We start from the raw sequence: 22,110 nt of genomic DNA on the forward strand, positions 1-22,110 counted from the left end.
CATTTCACATCATTACGTCTAACAACTCATTCTATGCTGCATGAATCAAACCATGTAAAGCAACGTGCTGTCCTGCTATAGCTATCTTTGGGCAGCTCTGGCTAAATCCAGTGTGGGTGGTGAGGTACCACCCCCTGCAGTAGAGAGTGAAGGCTGCTGGCTGCATTTCTTATGGCTTCATAGAAATAAAACTAAAGGTGTCTGGCTTTCACAGGCACAAGTCCGTGAGCAGTGGTGCATACCAGAAGATAGAGGTGCTTATTACTGCTGGTATCAGTCTCTTTTACAAGCTCTTCTCTTTTTCATGCCTCCCCGAATTTATTATGCCAGGCTTCTGCATGAATACTGATGACTACTTGAAGATGCTCTCTCTGTCTTGGTAATTTTGAGCCATAAGGAGAACACCTGCTTTTTATAAATTTGATATTGAGAATGCCTTACAGCCTCCGAAGGTACTTGATTGGGCTGCTTTAACTCCACTTAAATACTGGCCCCGACCTTTACTAGTTCACAGGCAGTGATGGAGGGCTGTGGACAGGCATATAACCTACTCGTTTCCTAGCCTTGGTTCCAGCTTTCTCATTTTCTTCTCCTGATTCCAGCCATGTGGATGTGAGTTGAGGAGCTCAGACTGAAGTGATGCGGTCCTTAAGGAGAAATTAATAAGGTTTTGCTTGCCTTTTCTGCTCGTTGATCTCTGTGGAACTGTTTTGGTAAATGAACCAGTGGCTGTTAGGAGAGAACTGATATCTGTTTCGAAAGCACATTAACTTAACACTGACTGAAATGAATGGAGAGAAAGGGAGAAATATCAAAGGGCAGTATATGCTTCATTTGATAAATAAACCAGCAAAAGTAGCATAGGGATTCCTAATCAAACATCAGTACAACTAACGAGCTCCCTGGTGGTAATGGAGATGGTCTGGGACAGAAAATCTTTGCAGCTGAAACTCTGCAGGATCACAGGACCTGCATCACGTCATGCTTACCTGCTCGCCCTGAAGCTGAGGATTCACAGCAGGAGAATGCAATTTGGAGGAGTGATGGTGAGGAAGGGGGGAGGCCTGTGCTGTGTTTTCAGATCTGAACATAGACATTCATAGATCTCCAGACTTGGAGAGGATTGTGTGACCAGTGTTTGGTGTACTGGCTTCCCAGGCAGACAGGACGTTATGTTCTTGCTTTTTAAGCGTGCGTGGGGAGAGATTTTTATCAGTTTTGGGGCCCTTATAGGTGCTGACTTAAGGCAGTATTTAATCTGGTTACAATTTTTAGTAGATACAGATGTTCCTTCTAGTTAAGTTTGTTGCTTTGGTCCCCTTTGTGCCTGTAGCACAGTTGCTCCCCAAGTGCAGGAGTTATCCATGTCTAATTAAGTTCATCTTCTTAGTCAAGCTATCCGGATCATCCCTGCTCTCTCCATATGAGACGCAAGTGGGGGTTCGCTTGCCAAATAAATTGTTTATGTGCAAGCTGGTATTTATCAAAGTATTATTCCATGTGGAAATCAGGTGGAATGCAGCCCTGCCTGGAAGCTCCGATTAAGTAAAAAATGTATCAGTATCAGATATCAAAAGAAAGATTAATGAAAAGAATGGTACAGATACATCCATCCTTACGGCATATTCGTCTGTAAATGGTGCATCTCATTTATTGCAACTTATCTAAACTCATTCATGTTTTTATTATTATAAATGCTCCTCTTCTTTGATGTCTGGTGGAAATAGGCACATTAGACGTTTAATGAAGCAGAATGTTTTTAGACAGGAAATCCACACTTGCTCTGTTCTCTGAAAAATGGGGATTTTAAGCAGGAGCTAAAAAAACCTCCTGTTGAAAAATAGTCCTCAAGAAGGGTTTTAGTCCTCTCCTGTAATTGGCTGCCTCTAGCACATGAGCAGGCACTCGCTGTTCAAGCTGGGTGCTGTGCAGAATAACAACTCCATCTGCGGCTTGTAATTGTGCAGAGATCAGGGTGCGTGTTTCCGTCAGCTCACATCACCCTCCTCACAGAGGTTGGTGACGCTGAGTTGGAGGTGACCTTGTCAGAAATACTCTTTTCGTATTTTTGGAACTAGTAGTTTATTATCATAGAATCACACAAAAAAGGGACTGGGGATATTCAGGGCTGTTGAGGTGCTTCCTTGAAGAGGTGCAGGGCGGAATCCTTTCAGATGAGCTTGCTTTAGCTGTGATTCAAGGGCTGGCACCTGAACGTGGTAGTTCACTGCCTGCTTCTGCAGCATCCCTGTGGTAGCTTTGCTGCTTCTCCTGAGTGAATTAATTCAGACTCTAATTGCGTCTGTATGCTATGGATATATACGGCAAGCTACCATATGGGTTGGTGGCTTACTGCGTTGCAGCTGAGTACCCGAGATGTCTCTCTTTCTGCGGGCAGTGGGCCAGTAACACGTACAAGGACGTGGTTCAGTTACAGCTTGGTTACACTGCAGGAGTCTGATTATGGTTGGAGTGTTTAATCTCATTTCGCAGGTGGGCCTAAATTGGTTGGGGCTGCCCTTTGTCACTTGGGATCCTGCTGAAGAGTTTCCCTCTGTAAAGTGAGGCTTTGCTTCTTCCCAGACGTGTCTCAGGGCAAACGCTTCTCCTTCACTGCTCAGCATTTCCTCGTGTGAAGCTCAGCAGAACCAGCTCTGAACGAACATAGAGCTAGGGCCTGGACTTGCATGCTCTTGGATTTGCTCTGTCCTAAGGGCTTTTCTTGCTGGTGACTTTGGTATAGTTCAATCCGGACAGCCTGTCCTCCCCCTGATCCTCATGTTGTTCTAACAAAACAGAGTTTGAGGATGACGTCCCAGGGTTTCTGTGTTCTCGTTCACAGGATGGCAGATTTCTGCAGAATGCCGTTCACGCCCAGCGTTAGCACTAGCTGATAGTGAAGTGAGGGAGGTAGGTCTCTGACGTGGCTGTTTACGGCCAGAGGCTCTCTGAAGTATTTCAGAGGACAAAATTCTTTTTCTTCATCCTCATGTTGTTTTGTTCTGACACGTGTGCGTCGGACCTAGTGACTGATTGCCTATCATTAGAACACTGCAAGCTCTGAGCCCTGGTGATGGAGAACAGGACCACGAGATGGCAGCAGCTTAAAACAGAACCCAAGCTGTTTATAGTTGGACACCTTATTTTGTAGCTAGTTCCCTTCTGGCTTTTATCACTGCACCTCTTGTTTTTGCCCAGGAATGTAAATATTATCAGAAAAACCTAAGAGGAAATCCATCTTAAGCCTTACTAGTCTTTTAATATTTGAATGAACAACATTTCCCTCTCCAAACACTTTAAATCCTTGATCTCCGAGGCTAACTCTTAACCCATGGAATGATTTTCTTGTCAGTCTACCTCTGTTCTCCATGAGGCTTAAGTTTGGTTGGTGTCACCTTCTTCCAGTTCTCTGGGTGCTATTGGATTTCTAATTCCTTGTCGCGTTTCTTCTTCCTCGTGTTCTGCCTTGTCACCGTGATGCCCTGGATCGCAGCTTTCACAGGTGTGGCTGTTCTGCTCCTGTGTTTTCATGGGCTGTGTGGACATACGACTTACGCGTTGTCCAGTAACATGTCATGTTTTTCACCATCTGTGCATCCCAGCTTATTGGCAAAACGCTGCTGTGAATCCATACAAAGTAAACTGAGATCACATAACAAGCTGATCAGCAAAGGCGCCAAGTGTGTGGAATATAGTTGCTCTTGTGTTGTGCCTCTCTTTTTGCCTTTAGCGTTTAATAACACGCAGCAAGAAGGGAATCTATCGAGCCCTGGCAACTGGAGGAGACGAGGTTCCTCTTGATTTAGTCATAATCCCCTCCAGCAGCATCGAGTTTTGGACTAGACTGAATACCCATTGATTTGTATCACGGTGTTTTCTTTCTCTCCTGCTGCGACTGCAGGCCCTGTAGGTTCCTGCTCTGCCAACCAGAACTTCAGGTGTACGTTTGGGCTTCCTGGATGGCCTTATGGAGGAAGAATTTTCTTCTTTCTCCTGCTGTTTATATTCTTCTTTCTCCTGCTACTGGCAAGCTGCATGTTGCTCTGGGACCAGGTCTGAGGTATGAGCCTGTTCAGGAACGGAGGCTGCTTTTACCTCCTGGCCTGTCCTCTGCTGTGTACTTTGCAGGAATTTTATTCCTCTTTGTCTGTGTAATAAAGCTGAGAAATGAACCCCTTGCTGAGAAGCTGTTGGTGGTCCTCTGAGTCCCAACAGGATTCTGTGGGAAGCAGAGTCTGGGACGTGGGACTTTTCTTGTCCAACTGGGGGTGGAACACCACCTTTTCCACAGGCACAGGAGAGCTTTTGTCTCTTGGGGAAACTTGGACTTCTCACGGCTCTATTTTTTTCCCTCTTCAGCTGATGTTTTATATAGTACAAAGAGTGAACCGCTGCTCCCAGGTGAGTTTGAGGTTCCTGCTCATGAGAGTTGTAAGGACTGGAGAATTCACACTGCAGTGTGGAGCTGAATCCTGCTGGGAGCCGTGGGCAGTGCACCATGTCAGCAGGGCTGCCTCCAGGACACCCTGGCTGCCTCACTGGTCGCAGCATTTCTCTTCTTTTCAGCCTGGGTGTTGCAGTGAGGGCTGTATCCTGGTGCTGCTCCTGTGTGTAGGTTGTGGTGTGGTTTTTAAATCTGTTTGTGGTGCTAGTGGAGCTCATGTTTCCTTCTGGGAGAGACCTCACGGTGTTGGTAGGCATCAGTAGGTGCGATTGTCGACCCAGCGTTGCATGTATTACAGTCAGTGAGAGCACTGCTTAGGGGCTAATGAAGTCGAGTGGCTTCACACTGGGGCTTTTTATAGGGTGCTCCTGCCATTTACCTGAGGCTACTTGGGAGGGAGAGTAACAGTTTTTGCAGAGAAGCCAGACAGCTGGAGGTAGCAAGCTGGAAATGTAATAGGGCCGGGTTGCAGAGGAGAATGTATAAAACAGTGCTTTTCTCTTCCTTTTGGATGCCCTCACTCTGGCAGAGATGCAACACGTTGTATAATAATGCACGAATTTCCATGACTGCACTGAGTCTGTCCTCACAGACCCCTCATTTATAAAGCCTAATTGACAAACTCATCCATCAGAGCTTGTCTCCTTCCAATTGCTGCTGCCAGTATGTCTAGTTTCCAAAGTCTAAGGCTTGCTGAATAGATCATTCCAGGATTTCTGATATCAACTTAGGGTGCTCAGGAATTTTTCGACGTGTGCCTAGATGTTCTGATTTCAATCAGAACAGACACTCCTAGCTATTGACAAGCACCATTTGTCACAAAACTCTGCAGCTATGATGTTTTGTTACCCCCCAGTTCTCCCTCCTTTCAGGGCTAATTGAAATTTTTGTTGATGTTTGGCTGGTAGCTCCCTTCTAAGGAGGCTGCTTGGTTGAGAGAGACCCCTGTTTGCCACTGGATGGTGCCAGTGAGAACCTCTGCAAGGAAAATTGCAAAAGGACTTACCAAAAAAAAAACTGCAAAAGAAACATTTCTGGTATGTGATAGGTGCTTGGTCCTAGGGCGGCTGGGGTCAGACCCCAGTGCTTTCTGGAAGAGGCTGAGGGGTCTGCAGATCCTCAGTGGCTTCCTGCAGAGCTTGTTTCCTGCACTAGGATGCTCGACTGCACCAAAGAGAAACCCTTTGTATTGAAGACATCCTTGAGCACCTTCTTACCCACCCACCATAAGAGGTTCAACAGCTGGGGGAGCAAGGCTTCCTGTCTTACAGCTGACACATCCTGATCTTGCAAGGACCAGAGAGCAGGAGCGGTGTTTTAGCCTGCTACCAAGTAGTGTTTTTCTGCAGTGCTTTGTACGAGCAGGGAAGTGCAGAAACCAGTTAGGGCAAGCACGCCATGGGAAACATATCACTTTGCCTTCCCTGCCATCGTCACCTCCAGAAAAATTCATCCCACTTGCAAAACGCAAGCAGGAGGTCTTCCCCACCCCCCCCCAGGCAATTTCTGGCTCCCTGGTCAGGAGCTGATTACTTACCCAGCAATGCATTTCCAGAGTTTTAGGCACTGAAGTACAGCGAGCTGGAACAAAAGCGATGGAAGACAAATGACTTCCTGAGAGCCTTGTCACGATTAAAGCTGGACAGGCAAGCTGTTCCTTCCCAAGACTGTGCACAGGCTGGAGGTGTGCTGGTCTCCCCAATGTAATGCTCTACACACATGACATGCATTGACTGTGAGATGTTCATAAAGGCTCTCTGACTTGCCTGCTTGGGCCATTTGAATTGTTCTTAGACCGTTTATAGGGATTCCAAGTAAAGGGGGGCTTCTAGAATGTGGACAGAAGAAGTGGTCCTGTGCTCGGAGGAGAGAGCTTCTCTACATTGGTACTTGTGAGGGACCTTTCGGGCACGCTGTATCATCCATGGCTGGGAACACGAGTGGCCCTGTGAGGTACACTTCCATGCAGATGCTCCGAATATCCCATCTGGGAAGCTGTGCTTAATGGCATGGACATAACCGTGCACGTTCGGCATGCTGCTGGAAAATGTCAGCACCTCTGTCTGTCCTCAAAAACATCTCGTGGTGGTGCCTGGCTTTCTCGAGGACGGGAGCCTCCAGCGAGGTGGGGAAGGCTGCCTTTCCTCGGAATCTTTTCAGAGCCCCTTGATTTTTCTTCCTTTCCTTCCTTTCCTCCTCACTATAACAGAGTAGTGAGCTGAAGGTTCCTGCTAGGCAGCAGAATGTTGTATTTCATTAACTACATTACACACTTGGTTTAATTTCCAATTAGCCCGGGCTGCTAGTGAAATAATCTGATTGCTAGGGCTGATCGGTGTTCTAGGGCTGCCGAGCTTCCCTCCTGCCCCCCAAAGCCCCTGCGAAGCTTTTCCGTGTGGGTTGATAGGCAGACACTCAGGTTTTCACCCACCCCCTTTCCTCCTTGTCGATGTGTTTGATGCCATTTGCTCTGAGCTAAAGGTTTGAGCTGCCAGAAGGAAGAGCTGGCAAACGAGTGCTCCTACCTCTGCAGCGCTGCGCGAGGTCGGATCCGGTCTCTTGGGCCGCGGAGGGGGGAGTTGACTGTACGTGGGTTTAGAAAGTTGGGTTCTCGCTGAAACCGTAATGCAGTTTTAAGTGCAGGCTTTATTTTTTAATAAGAGCCTGCGAGATTTAGTTATCCTGCTCCCAGTGACACTGCTCCGAGAGTCTAAGTTTGTTGGGAAATTGGAGCCAAGAAGCAGGTCGATTGTCATTCGGCTCAGCTGTGCTCCGAAGGGATGGTGCTGTGACTGCATCTGAATAATGCTGAAATGTACCCGGGGTGGATTGATATAAATCAGCAAGCCAGGGAGCTCTGATGGTGATTGTTATTACTATTTAATCTTCAATCTGTTCTGCATTTGTGCTTTCTGGTTATTTTTTAGTCTGGTTCTTATTGAAAGACTGTATTTGTAGTTGTGAGTCAGGTGAGGCGTTCTGCCATGCACATCCTTGTATACGTGGTCTTATTTCAGCTTTTATAAGACACAGCTTATTTGTCCATTTTTTTGTACATTTTATTATTTTCTAAAACAGTGCTTTTCAGTGTTTTTACTCCATTAATCTTTCCCTCAGACTTGTTACGCATTTGGATAAAAGATTACAGTTAACTTACAAGCTTTAGCTTTTAAAAACTATGATTTCTGTTTATTAATTGTTTCGGGCCCCACTTCTGTGACTAGTGGCCTGTTTTTTCATGACTTCTGAGCACTAGAACACTACACTAGATGTTAGGTTGTCCTTTTAGTTTGCTTCCAATCTGTGAAATAAGTCCTCTAGCTCTCAGCTGGCTTCTCATCAAACTGAACTCGTTGCATGTTTTGAGAAGCAGAGGGTGCCCTGCAAGGAGCTTAGGGCTGGCTCTTTCTCCTCAGCCAAGGTATGGCGTTTGCTGTGAAACATCTCCAGTTCAGTGATCTGACTCTTAACTTTGTTGTTCTATACCAAATGTAGAGCTTCAGCTTTATTTATAATTTGTCCCTCAGTATCATCATCTTTGCTACTTATTTTCAAGGTGTCAGCCTTGAAAACCTATTTTTCAACTGTCACGTAGCTTGTTTTATCACCTTCTACTTTGCACTTGCTGTTCGGTGCAGCTGGACTTCATTATCTTGCCTTGCTGTGCTCAGGAAGGAGTATCAGCAGAGCTGAAGACTTAAATCTACAGCTTCAAGGCTGAACCTTTCTTTGGCTAAGTCGCACTGAAGTTGGTGGGGTGCTGGTAATATTGCTACTCAGAGCAACACTTCGTTCTGAATATTTCCGGTAACATATACGTGATTGCCAGAGCATACCAGCTAGTTCACCAGGTGATTTAATTCTTGTAATTCACAAAGCCAGCGGCAGTGCCAGTGAGGAGAGGTGAGCGTGCCTACTTGAACCAGTGTTTATGTTGGACCGCTTCCTGAAATCTGTTTTCGTTTCAGCTGTGCTATGGCTGTGTAAAAAGCCTTGAAGATGCTAATTATTTTTGTTGGCATACCATAACATATCAATATGTTCAGTGTGAATCGCCAGCAAATTTGTTGTTTTTTTTTTTTTTTAATCAGCGTTGCTTAAAGTTGGTTGAAGATATTCCCCGTCCCCTTTCCACTCCTCTTCAGGTTCATTATCTTGTCACCACGCTGACAGCAGCACTGTCCTGCTAAGGTAGAAGGTGAGGACAGCTGTGGTTGTGGACTATGAGACTATCTGCCAGCCAGTCTGGCAGAACTGAGCTGCCACCAAATGTTTCAGTCCCTCCCAGTCCTTTTTCTAGCACGCTTTAAGGTGCAGCCTGGGGTCTTCTTGGGCATCTTGCTGCCTGATGCTCCTTCTTATGGATGCTTTTACTGAAAATCTGACATACTTGATCCAGTGGGTTGCCGTTTAGTGTCCCATCCTCAGCTGGATTTGGATACTTGCATTGATGCTGCCCTGCTAGTTCCTGAAAAGAGCCCCAAAAATCCTAAAAGCAGGACATTGTTCGCAGCCAGGTCTCTGGGTTGGGGTCCCTGCTGGGCAGGTGACCACAGCAGCAGCATTTCTGTGCAGCCTGTGCCCGTGGCAGACCCCAGAGGACAGACTTGGCTTAACCTGCAAGGAAGGAGATAAGTGCAGCTGCTTTGACTTGTACTTGCTCCAGGGCTTGGGATATCCACAAGGCCTAATTACTGCAATGAGGTTGGTGCTTGGCTGCTTGAGTTCATTTGCCGAAGCGCAGCCCTCTGCCTTAGTGCAGCTGGCAGGTAGCTTTCTGCAGTGCTTTCATTCTGTCCCCTCCTTTTTTTTTTTTTTTCCCTAAGTCCTCATTTTGTTTTATAAGTGCTTTTTCGTAATGGTTTTGAATTTTTAAGTTGCTTTTATGGTTTGTTTTCACTTGCAAATTTCTGAAGTTTAATGAAATTAAAGCTGTCTCCTCAGTTTTATGCTGCGTCACATTAACCATTCAGGAATTAGGCAAATTAAATAATGGGAATATCTTAATAAGTAACAGCAGCATATCTTAATAAGTAACTCATTAAAACAGCACAGGAAGACAGCAGTTCTGATTGCTAATGATTTTGGTGACAGAAGGCTCATTCAGCTAATGAAATTCATAAAATCTTGGATCAGAATCCTATCTGTGACCTCTAGGTGTGAAATGCAAAACAATCAACATTGCTGTGCTTGCGCGATGACTTTGGAATAGATTCGCTTAACGACAAGCAGCGATGGGAACAATGCAGACTTCTCTGGTCGCGCTGTTCTTGTGTCGTGTGCTGCATCAAAAACCTCTTCAGTCATCCGAGAAACACGGGATTTTTAATAACATCTCTTTGCCTTAATTCCATGGAAAATCTTACAGGACTTCATCTGAGCAGGTTTGCCTTTTGAGTTGGCGATGACATGATATACACTGTAGAATATCCTGACAATGCCTCTTCATTGGGTATATCCGTTCTGTATGTCAAACTCGGGTTTAAATCCCTGTTCTAGTTAAACAAATGAAATGTTTGTTCTTGAAAGGAACAAATAGAAAAACCTATTTTTGTGTATGAATTCTGCAACCCTTCTATTTTAAAGGTCTTCGCGTGACATCTGTTAAAATAACTTTGGAGCTTGAGCATGGAAATAGGAACCAGAAACATGTATTGCTTCTCATTCTTGTCAGACTGGACCCTTGACCTCAGGGAAGCATATTCCTTTAATCCATACGGAGAATAGGGAAGACTTTATATTGTCTTAAATGCAGCAAGAATGTTTTCAGCGCTGAGTTGTGCTGGAGTGCCTGCTTTAACAGGACTCCATAAAGTGCCTAGCAGCCTGTTGGGTACTATGGAGACTATTTGGAATTGAAATATGCCTTATTACAAATATAATGGGAGCTGGCCATCTCAGGGAAATTGTGGGTTTGCTTTCAAATGGAGTGACCTGGCAGAATTGCTACAGAGCTAAAGTCCACCTGGCACCTGCCATCTCTTATAGGGGAGATGGTTCTCGTTTCTAGGATTGCGTTAAGCTGTGTGTCACAGGGCTGCCAAGGGGAAATCAGGCAAGAGGCATCCCTCCCTGAATGAGTACGGTAATGAAAGGTTTTGCGACCTTGGCTATGTCAGTTGAGTTGGTGGAAGTGGGGGGAGATGAACCTTCTAAGATGGAAGCCTGGAGCCTGTAGGAAGGTGAGATGTTCTGCTCCATCCGTGTGGGCACTCTAATGCCATCTCTATCTCCTTCTGCTGCGATGTCTCCTGTGAAGTCGTGGTCCCAGGTCTCCATTCCATCCAGAGACAGCTTTATCTTTTGTCTGTCGTAGACAAAACCACTTTCAGGTTGTAACTTCTCTAGCAAAATGCTCTTTACACCTGCGCTGACTGTCCATGTTTCCTGTGTTTGTCAGCAGCCCCCTCCTGCTGTGCTGCTATTCTTTCACTTCTTCCCCAAGAGACTTCAGACTTGGCAAAGAGTAAGGTTACAATCGAGCTGTGGGCTCTCCAAGTTTTTAGAGGTTGTACCGGGTCCCTGAAGGCTCTAGTGACTGACATGGTGGCTGCTGCGAGCAGGCATCAGGATCTCTGCGTTTTCCATGTGAAACCCGTGCTAAGCTCAAGCTAATCCCCATCAAAGCCGCTGAAGACGTGCTAGCAGGGAATGCATCTCCTTGTCTCCTCTCCTCCCAGGTGGTAGCGAACGCCGTCGCTGCTTTGTCGGAAATCAGCGAATCGCATCCCAACAGCAACCTGCTGGATCTGAACCCTCAGAACATTAACAAGCTGCTGACAGCTTTAAATGAGTGCACAGAGTGGGGCCAGATCTTCATCCTGGACTGCCTGTCTAACTACAACCCCAAGGATGATCGCGAAGCTCAGAGGTATGTTTGATCCCGCTCTTTGCGCGGGCCACCTGGGGTTGTTTGGTAGAAGAGCACTTGCAGACTTCTGGCAGTGTCACCTCTCTGAAAAGGGCTTGTGTTAACAGGGTCTCTGTGTTCAGGTCTGTAGCAGCACAAATAAGACTTGAAGTACAAGAAGTTTAAGAGGGAGGCAAGCTTGGGGAATTTGGGCTGGTGGTGGAAACCTGCCTCTTCCCTTTGCAGAACCAATTTCTCTTTGTTAGCTGCTTTTTCTTCCCTTCCTTTAAAAGGCATTGAAATTGACCCTACTAAGAAAGCATCAGCCCGAGACCAACGCTATAACAATGTTAATAACCCATCTGGAAGCGCTGTTTGCAGGGTTTCCTATGCTAAAGCAGATCTTTCAAATCTGTTTTTTGCTAATTTGAGAGGCAAAAAGCCCTTAGGTTTGGGGGCTTCCATAGTACTGCAGGTCTGAGGCTATTTTTTTTCCAGCTAAAAGCTAGTCTGTGATAAAACTAAAGGTAAATTTAAAAAAAATACTTATCACTCCAAATTCTCCCTTGTGCTTCTACTTCTAGTTTTAATGACTAAAGCTAAATACAGAGACCTTAGGTTTACCCAGTGTTAATCACACACTTCATGCCTACTCCTGATCTGTCCCCAGAATCACAAAAAATCAGATTTTGTACCCAAGAAAACAAGGAACAAGCAAGGAAAGTTACTTGGAATAGGGGAATTCTCAGACTTGATTTCATATAAAATGTGGGGTGGAGGGGAAGAAAGGGGCACAAGACCACATGAAAAATTTGGTCGGGCCTTCTGTGATTCTCTGGGTTTCTTTGCTAACTCTGCTTTTTTGAGGCAGAACAGATAATCCACTTTTAAAAAAAAAGGCCTGCCAGTAGCCTTGCTGATTTTTCCACCTCCCTCCCTCTTGTGCTCTAAGAGGCTGTGCCAGAAAGCAGATATTAATGAGTGCTAGAAACCTGCAGAGATCTCCGGGGTGCCAGGCTAGTATTATCCCAGCTTTGTCAGAAAGGGACCACTAGTCTGAACAGCTGTGAACATGTCCCAGTTCCTCATCCTTAATTCCGCTACAGTGGAGTATAAAACTGGATGGGCAGTAACGACTTCTCCTCCTTTCTGTGGAGTTTGACTCCTAGAGCCTGTCTTATTCCAGATAGGAGAACGGCAGCACCTGCTTTTTTATAGTGTTCTCGTTTACAGCACAGCCGGTGCCACTGCCTCTGCGCGTGGAGAAACTGAGGCACGGAGCAAGCAAGCAACTTTGGCTTGCCAGACCTCGAGCAGTGGCAGCTGGGGATGGCCTCTGGTTCTGATTTCCAGCCTCTTGTGCTCTTCCCTTAGCCCTGCTGCTTCCTTTCCAGAGCAGCTGAAAGCAAATCTTTCCGAGAAAGAAACTTTAGGGAGGCACAGATGGGAAGAAGATTGTTCTGGGTTAGCAATATGCAGGAGGGGGTGGGAAGAAACTTGACAGATGCTGTAAGAAAGACCATATGAACCCAAACTTCCTTTCTGCTTGGCTTGGGTTGTTTAGGATGCTGTTGACTATAGGATCCGCTTAGGCAAGTAGTGAAGCTGAGACTTGGGAGGGTATTTAGGTCACTCTTTGCCTATATCTTCAGAGCAACGGAAATCTTTTTTTTTTTTTGCAGAAACAAATGGCTGAAATGACAGCAACCTCCCCCCAAGGAAGCCAGAAGCGTGTATCACCTCTGAGTGATTCTATGGGGGCTGAAGTGTTTTTTCTGGTAGCGGTTCTGTTAAAGTTGTGTTTGTAAGTGACAGACAAGATCACAGAAATAGGAAAGAATACCATGAGGCGAAGGAAGAGAAAGCTAATAACTGAACACGCATTGGGACTGTAGTGCTGAGAACTGGAAGAGTTTCTGAGCTAGCTGTAGCAGGAGACAAACCTGGAGCTGTGAAAGGAGTTGTTCTTGTTTGCTTCCTGCTGTGTCCAGGAAAGCAAGACTGCCTGTTCTTGGTAAACAAAACCGAGTCAAAGAACGGTCTGAGGAAGCTGTCTTCAGCCATGCGCGATCTCCTAAGTTCAGATAAGATCTGAAATATTTGACATTTCTGAAATAAATGCGAACCCTTTCTTACTCCTCTATTTCCAGTATTTGTGAACGGGTGACCCCTCGGCTGTCTCACGCCAACTCGGCAGTGGTACTGTCAGCAGTGAAAGTTTTGATGAAGTTCCTGGAACTTCTGCCCAAGGACTCCGACTACTACAACATGCTGCTTAAGAAACTTGCCCCTCCGCTGGTTACCCTGCTGTCTGGAGAGCCTGAAGTTCAGTATGTTGCCCTGAGGAACATCAACTTGATTGTGCAAAAAAGGTAAAACCTTGAAGGAGTGTTATTCCTGGGTGTGTTACCTCAGACCTTCAGGTATTTCCACGTACACAGAACTGCATTTAATCCAGGTTCAGCCCCTTCAAGGGATGGATTAAGCAGACTTGTGACTCTGGTAGCTTACATAAGTTGTCTTTACAGCGCACTCGTGATACCAGTGTCATACAGTGCTTTTTTACCTGCCTCTCTCTTTGCTGCCTTTTTAAGCGCAGCGAGAAGTGTCCTCCTACAACACTGTAAATCAGATTGCATAGAGGGAGGAGGGTGTAACTGCAGAGGTTGTAGTGACCTGTAGAAACTCAACATCCTTTATGCTATTTGCTCTTGAGCACAAAACCAGACTGGTGATATAATGATGTACAGTGGGTTGTTTTTTTAACCAGTTTACTTGCATTCATGTGCCTGGGTACTGTTGGTCCCTACTGGAAAGGTGGGATGACACCTTTTTACCTTTAACTTTTTACCTATTTTTTTTCCTATTTTTTTACCCGATTGCATTTACAGAAGAGTTACTGTGCAATGGGACTGGTATCTGGTATCTTCTAAGTGAAAGCAAAAAATGAGTTTGTCAGTCAGTGGGTTCTGCATTGAGATAAGGGTGTTACACATTCATTGAAAACAGTGATGTTCACTGACTGTCAGACGTGCTTGGCTCAGCAATTCAAATGGAGGTGGAGACATAGATATGGTTAGATAGACTTAGAATCTGTATTTTGTATTTAAACAATTGTTTTCTCTAGCCTACTGACTTCCTTCATGTTGTTGTTCTCATGTTTGGTGCGTGTCTCAGACACAAAATAGCACCATTCTGCTTTTCAGTGAAAGTTCGGGTAGATTTCTAAACTGAAGGTACCTTTAATTAGGATAGAGCCCACTGTTTGTACCAGTCTTGGGTGAAACAACATTATGTTTCCTTCAGGCCTGAAATCCTGAAGCAGGAAATCAAGGTGTTCTTTGTGAAGTACAACGACCCCATCTATGTCAAGCTGGAGAAACTGGACATCATGATCCGCCTGGCTTCTCAAGCGAACATTGCCCAGGTCAGCTAAACAAGTTCTAATGGATCCTGCATGTGTTCTGGGGAAGGTCCTTGGGAGAGGATGTGTGCAGCTATTGCCAGTGTCCTGGCTGTTAGACATCACTATCCCTGTGCTCTTTGCAGCTGCTTAATGGAAAGGATTGCCTAAATTATGGAGTTGCCTCCATAATGTAACTGGAGGTACCAGGAGTCGTGACAATTAGGCAGATCATCTCAGAGATTACATTTCCAGGAGAGCTGATGTCTCCTGTCAAATGAGTCACTGCTAGAGCTGAGGTTAGAATGAGAGGCTTGTTTCAAGTGAGAGAGGTGTGCCTGTAATGGAGGCATTCAAAAAGGTCAAACATTACTGAAGTGTGAATTTCAAGTGTATTAGTTAAATTATTACACCATTGTACAGGCATTCTTCAGAGCTACAATAACCTTTATTTTAACTTAACTTGCTTCCAGGGTGGAAACTTTCCAAAGCTAGAGCTAAACTAAGTTGAGACCACTTTACAGTATAGATTCTTTTGGTTTTAATGTAGTTTAATTCAAATTCTGAAAAGAAAGGAAGCGTTCTCAAATGCCGCCCTGGTCACAAGGCCTTATGTTAATGCAGAATGAGTAATGCATCTGGCTAATGCTCTTACTGTCCTATCATAATTGTCAAAAAGCAACTTCATTTAATGTGACGTTTTTAAGCAGCTCTCTTCAGCTCTCTCGTCTGTTCTTTGGGATTTTTTTGTTTGTTTGTCTTGTTTGTTTTGGAACAGAGCAAGGTAATTCATGCCCCTTTTGTGATGGGTACATGGAAAACATTTTAAAAATCAGTTTCCATGAGAATGTATTCAGAATTTTCTATGTATTCTTGGTAGGCTCCATACCAATTTTAATGCATAATGTTTAGATAATGCAAGTTCTTTGGACGAAAGGCAGTCGTGCCTGGGGGACACAGTCTGGAACTGGGATCTGCAGATTAATAAATAAATCCTTACCTGGTTCTAAAGAGGCATTCCTAAAAACAAACTAAGCTTTGTCAGAAGTATGCACTGAAATGAGACCCACTGAGAACAGGCTTCCACTCTCTTCCTCCCCGTGCAGCTTGTCAAGACGCTTAATCTGCATGCCTGCTCTAGACCAAGGCAGCACAGTGCTTGTGTCTGAGGTGCTCAGACTCGAGCAGCATTTGGAAGGCATAAACTACCAAACCTGGGTACTAAGTACTGTGCAGTGTAGATCATCTAAGGCAATAATAAAACTTCAAAACACAGATGTCCCGTCTACTCCTTGTAGATTTATTTGTCTGCAGTCTGGCCCTTCAAGGCCTCTTTATCTTGTCATTGTTCTGAGGAATTGGCATTCACTATAGATTTTTCAAACAACTGTCTTGCTTTGTGCTGTTCAGTTCTCCCTTGCAATCTATTGGTGACATCGACGTGAAATCCCTGATGTCATGTGTGAGAAACTGAAACATGAGATTCTGAGAAGGGTATAAATTGCATAGGGTCTTTTTTGTAATCATTTTTTAAAGTGATTTTATTTAAGATGAAGTGGCTTTTTATTTAGTGGTTTGTAAGATCCCAGTAGGTCTTGGTTTAAGCCCTTGTTCAGTTTCCATTAGCACCCCCCTCCCGGTAGAAGAAATCTTAATATGGGAAAAATCTTTACATCGTTTTTAATCTGTAGAGCTGTTTCAGGATGTCTTCGGATCTCCTTCTCCACTTTCCTGATCCAGCAGGGATCCAGGGATTCACCTCAGCGCAGAAAAGGAGAGATCAGAAATTGTTGCTTAGAGCTTTGCATACAGTGGCTGTAGAACAAAAGTACAATAAACTGTACATAAAATCTATGTGCATGGATATGGTGAACCCTACTTCACTATGGCATCACCATAAGGAGGAGTTGTAATATTAAAGCTTGGCAGGGCTGATCTTGTCTCCAGCTTTTGGTCAGGGGATCTTCATGGAGCCATGTTTTGGCTTCAGCCAGCCTGAACCAAGTCTGGCTGCCTACTCCAAGCCATTTTTCCCCCCCAGTGGTGTTGGTTTCAGAGGTAGAAATCGATTACAAGCTTTGACTGTGTTTGCTTTGAATGCGTGTGGCTAGCTGTGGAAGAATTCATCCTGCTTGTGTTCTGTTGTTCAAGTGGCATCGCTTGTCGGGTGGGCGTTCTCCCAGTGTGACCCCGGCCTCACGTTGGTGTGCTTGCTTTGCAGGTCCTGGCAGAGCTGAAGGAATATGCTACTGAGGTGGATGTTGACTTTGTTCGCAAGGCTGTCCGAGCAATCGGTCGCTGTGCCATCAAGGTTGAGGCAAGTACCTGAAACTTGAGGTTTTTCATGCTTCTCAGACTCCAAAAACAATATTAGGCTTTTCCATCTCATTCCCATATTATGCAAAGTTTCTTTGCTCCTGTGCTGGTGACGGTGACCTGGATACATCATGCCCCAGCTGAACAGCTTAGCTGTGAGCTCTGGCTGAGTACGTCGCAAGAGGGTGGTGTGCTTCTCTCAGACATCAGCTTGCAGGCAGGGCCAGGCAGCAAAATCATTCTTGGTGGAATATTTTACTGTGTTGGCACCAGTGGGACAATGACCACTTATTCACGAGGTCCTCCTTTAACAGCTGTGGTCTGACCTTTTGAAGGGGGAAGGAAAAGAGATTGTGCAGAGGAACTCAGTACTACATGTTTTGTATCCCCCCCTCCTCCCTTCAGCTGAACAGAGAGAGTTCAGCTAAGAGTTAGGGAGCCTGGGGTCACTTAAGAACAACTTGCACAAACGTGGACTCACTCCATCTGCTTATCTAGTTTTGAAGGTCCATGTAGCCCGTGGCTTCATTTGGGGTGTGCTCTCTTCAGCCTAGCTGCTTATGCAAATACGTTCCCAAGAACCCTTGTAGTTATCCAAAACAACAGTTTGAAATGTCCTCTGCCAGTTGAACATCCACCAAATGCTCGTAATAGAACAGCTTTTAATTTGTTAAACTCCCCGCAAATAAATCCAGTGTGCCTGACAGGAGCTCAGAGAGGCTGCAAAGCGAGAGAGATGACTTATGCTGTGGTGTTGATACTTTTCAGTAAACTGATAAACGAGTGTAAAATGTCACATAAGTGGTCTAATTTCAGCTGAGCTTATTTAGCTTTTGCTAAAGTGTATTCCCACGAGCACTGACTGGCAGCAGATTTAAATAACCTAATCATGCCTGGCTGAGTACAGTGTCAGTGCACAGGTTTCCCTTGTTTCAGCTAAACCACTGTAAGTCTGCACAAAGAGGGCACCAACTTTGTCCTCTTGAGAGAAATGACAGCCTCTTCCTGCGCAGCTTCCTCTTCCCTCCTTTGGCTTGTAAAGGCTTATCGCTGCAGTGGGCTTCCTTTTAAGTGGGGCCAACAGAGCAGGTGATCACTGCCTCTGTGTCAAGTCTGCGTTTCAAAATACAGAGTGCTCCCTCTATCCTGCCTGCAGGCAGGAGGCTGTCTGGGAGAAGCCACAGCAGTGACGGTAGGAAATGCTCTTGAGCATTAAAGAAGGCTACTGAGAAGTTAAAAGAAGCTGGTGGCAGCCCTTTTTGTTGAGGTCTTTGTACCGCGGAGCACAAGCTTGCTTTAGTGCCCAGCAGGGACTTCTCAGTAGGACTTGGCCCTGTGTCTGTCCTGGTTTCACATGACAGGTGGTGTGTTCTGGCAGCATCAAGATGGTTTAGAAGTTTTCACCCTTTCTCACCCTCATCTTCTACACTCTTCACTCCTATCCTGGATGCCATGCCAGAGTTGCATTCAGTGCACACAGGGCTGATAATAATTCCCCAGCAAATTTGCAGTGACCCTGTAACTGTATAATTGAGAATCTCTCAAGTAGAGTTAACCTTGATTTTTTTCAGCAGCGCTCCTTTGAAGACACTGCTGCTAAAGATGAGGTCTGTTTACTCCTCTGACAAGAGCCAAATTTAAGAGGGCAAATATAGAACAACTCATTACAGTGTCCTCATCTGTAGGTTAATCCCTGTCCCCAGCGCATCTGTGTTTACTAGAGGCTGTTTGTTCTGTGAGTTATGACTAATGGAAGAGCATTTTCACAGCCATCAGTGTCCAGGTTCCCAAGGCTTAGAAATCTGCTTTTTGACATAGGACGCAGCCGGCAGGAGCTGTTGATGAATGAGTGTTCACAGGGAACCTCAGCTCTGCCTTCAAGGATCCTACCTTTTGTCTAATTATCTCTCCTAGAAGAGTAAGACAGTAAAATAAATTTGTCTGCTGTGACTTGAGCCGTAGAGCAAGTGTGGCAGTACCTTTGTTGTGCAGCAGTGCACAGTGCTAAGAGTAGCAGTGGTGCTCATTGTGGAAATGTAAGCAGTACGCATGCTGAATAGCAAGGTTAGTGGATTTTGTCCAGATTTAAGTTGTCATATGGGTTTGGGGGACCAAGGATAGACTAGCTAGGGTCAAAGTTAGCTTGGGTGTGTCTACAGCAAACTGTGTGGTTTAGCATAGGGTGAAGGTATCTGTGGGGTATCTGTGGGTTGTCTGTTGGTTTGTTCCACGGGCAGCAGTAGATGAAGAAGCCATCTGCCTCTTAGATTGTAAGGAAACAAAGCCCTGCTCCTGTTCCCCTCCGAGGAAAAGGAAATGACACGGATGTCGTAAGAACAGTGATTACTCTAGAGCAAAGGAGAAACAGCAGGCACCGTGTTAGAGGGGGATTTGTCTTGGTTCCAGGACATTCTGCTGGCAGACGAGCTCTTAGAAACCTTTGAGGCTTATGACTGAGTGTGGTAATTCAGTCACCTTGCAGACTTTCGTTCGGTTGCTACAGAACACCAAAGCAAGTTTGGCTGGATGGTTGTCCTTTCTCATGCCACCTCGAGAGCTGTTCTTTTGGGGGCACTCTTTCATCAGTTTGCAGAGCACTGCGGCCCCCGGGGACATCCACCTTCAAACAGCAATGTGTTTACAAAGGATGGGGTGAGCTGAGATGTGTTTTGTTGCAGGGACTTGAGGACTGCTGTACTGAGCATGTGCCCACGTGATGGCTTGCTTTCCAAGGGACTCTTGGGCTCGAAATCAATACTGTGTATTTCAAAGTGGATGTTGTACTCTTCCTGGAAGAATCATGCTTCAAAGCATCTAAAGAAAAGAAAAATAAGCCTTAATTTGCTTTTCCTTGAAATCTTCATCTCTTGAAACTTTGCTACTTGTAAGCTCTGAGAGGGCTGCATTTGCTTGAGCTGTAAACAGCAAACGATGCTGTAGATGCTGTAAAGAGGATTTGGCTTAGGACAGGTTTACCCCAGGTAAATCTTAAGGTCAGTTGATAAATTGCAAGAGATGAAATTACAAGTTCTGGAGCATCTAGCCTGTAAGGACTTCAAGTGAGGTTCTTGCTGCGAGTGACATCGGTCTGTGTTGAGCCAGGGCCCTTGGTCAGTCTCCAGGAAACCGAAGAGTCATCCAGTTCACAGGCTCAAATTCCTCCTGATCAAGAGAAGAGATCAGAGCAGGATGTTGTTGGACTATCTTTTCACTGCCTCTGTAGCGGCATAGTGAGTACGAAGTCATGTTAAGGAGGGAGAGGTATTGTATCAAAACCAGAGGAGTTTAAATATTTTTATTTGGTGTGGATTTCAGGGGAGAGTCTCATGGTACCAGTTTGCAAAGATAGTGCAAATGCTGGTTTATAAAGTGCCTCCTTGGCTGATCCCCGTGCTGGCATTAGCACTGTTTGTGCTTGTAGGCTGTGTTTGTAAGATACCACTGCAACAGTCACGAGGGCAGGCAAATATCACAGTGAGGTTTTTAGTCTTTGCTTGTCCTAAATTTAGCTGTACAAGTCATCAGGTTTGTCCTTGAGATTTTTGCCCATTCTCAAAAAACTGATTCCTGCAACTTACTCAAATGCCATTTCATTCCTCTGCCTCCTGCCCAGCCTTCGAGAGCTGTAAAAGCGGAGGGGACTATTAGCTCACTTGAATTGAAAAATCCACCTACGATGCTATTGTTTGTGCCCTACGACATCTGTCTTGATCCTGAATGCTTTATGAATGTGCTGATGGTGACTGCCTAGGCAGTGTCATGAGCAGTCTGCTTCTCACATTAATCACCAGCTGTGTAATGAGGCTTCATATGTGCTCTGCTAATAGCCAAATCACTATCCTTATTTCTGACTCTCTAGTGCTGGAGTTTGTTGCTCCCGTGTTGTCCTGCCTCACTGCTATTTGGGAACAGACCTCCCTGAATTGTTTGCCTCTAACTCCAGTTCTTGTTCCTGGAGCATGCCAGCGACCAGTCCTTGTTATCCTACAGGGTCTGTAGCTGGGGATTAGGAACTTAGTGTGAAAGCTGCATTGGCAACAGCTGGATTTCTGTTTATGACTGTATTTTCACACATTGCTAGTGACCTCACCCCCAAGTCTCTCAGCCCTGATTGCCATGGCCTGGCCAAGTCCAAGAGAGCTTATACAGTGACATGTTTCACCTGCTAGCCAGCACGAGGGTGGTATAAGTAGTAATGCAGGCAATTTTCTTAATATCTCTTGCATGATCATCCAGCCATCTACTGGCACAGTTGCTTTGACCATTTTTATTTTATTTTTTGCAGGAGTTGGAGTCAGTTGGTCTCTCCGTTGTCTAGTATCCTAAATTCCCTGGTTAACAGACACTTGTCACCCTGCAGGGTTTTCTGGACACGTATCGAGTTGGTAGCTGGAGTGCTTTTATTTTTCCCCTCTTGGCCTTTCGTATCTTCATACATACCAGGTTCCTCAGCTTGTGCCGTGGCAGTAGTAGTTCTTCAACTTGTTTTAATTGTGGCGTTTGTGTTCTTCCCCCCAGCAATCTGCAGAGCGCTGTGTGAGCACACTGCTGGACCTCATCCAGACCAAGGTCAACTACGTGGTCCAGGAGGCCATCGTGGTAATCAGGGACATCTTCCGCAAGTACCCCAACAAGTAGGTGAAAGAACTGCAACGCTTTTGGAAGCTTTTGTCTGTTTTATCATCGCAGTACAGCAATGCAAACCCCAGTCCGAATAGCTTACCAGGCCACTGAAGCCAAGGTGGTTTTCTTTCTGAAAAGCAGTGTCCGTTCTGGTCCTAGCTGCTAGTGTGGCAGGATTCAGATGTCAGCTCCAGACAAGATACCAGCCTGACAGAATTAATTCAAGTGGAAAGCTTTTCCTTTGCCCAACTCTGTATGCATGCTAAGTATAAGACTTCATCAAAAGCAAGTAAAGATCTCGCAGAGGATGCCAGAAGGAAAATTTGACCAAGTTTGCAGCATTAGGCTTCTGTTTTCCCTCGTCTATTTTAGAAGGATATTATATACAGTCTCCTGCAAATTCATGGCTTTCATGGTCTGAAATTCCAGGCAGATTGTGCTGAACAAAATGCTGCTGGCTTTCTCCATCAAGTG

General features: G+C 45.3%; 1 protein-coding gene across 5 annotated transcripts in view; it reads left to right on the forward strand.

The window, feature by feature from the left end:
- AP2B1 (adaptor related protein complex 2 subunit beta 1) overlaps positions 1-22,110 on the forward strand; it is an 83,453-nt gene that overhangs the window by 18,174 nt on the left and 43,169 nt on the right. For all 5 annotated transcript variants that reach the window (XM_080563477.1, XM_080563478.1, XM_080563476.1 and 2 more), the window contains 5 exons: positions 11,125-11,315; positions 13,445-13,666; positions 14,601-14,721; positions 16,919-17,014; positions 21,532-21,647. In XM_080563477.1, coding sequence (XP_080419603.1) covers positions 11,125-11,315; positions 13,445-13,666; positions 14,601-14,721; positions 16,919-17,014; positions 21,532-21,647 — 746 coding nt within the window. The remainder of the gene's footprint in view (positions 1-11,124; positions 11,316-13,444; positions 13,667-14,600; positions 14,722-16,918; positions 17,015-21,531; positions 21,648-22,110) is intronic.

This window comes from Anser brachyrhynchus, assembly GCF_964034855.1.
Source record: "Anser brachyrhynchus genome assembly, chromosome: 20".
Lineage (NCBI taxonomy): Eukaryota > Metazoa > Chordata > Aves > Anseriformes > Anatidae > Anser > Anser brachyrhynchus.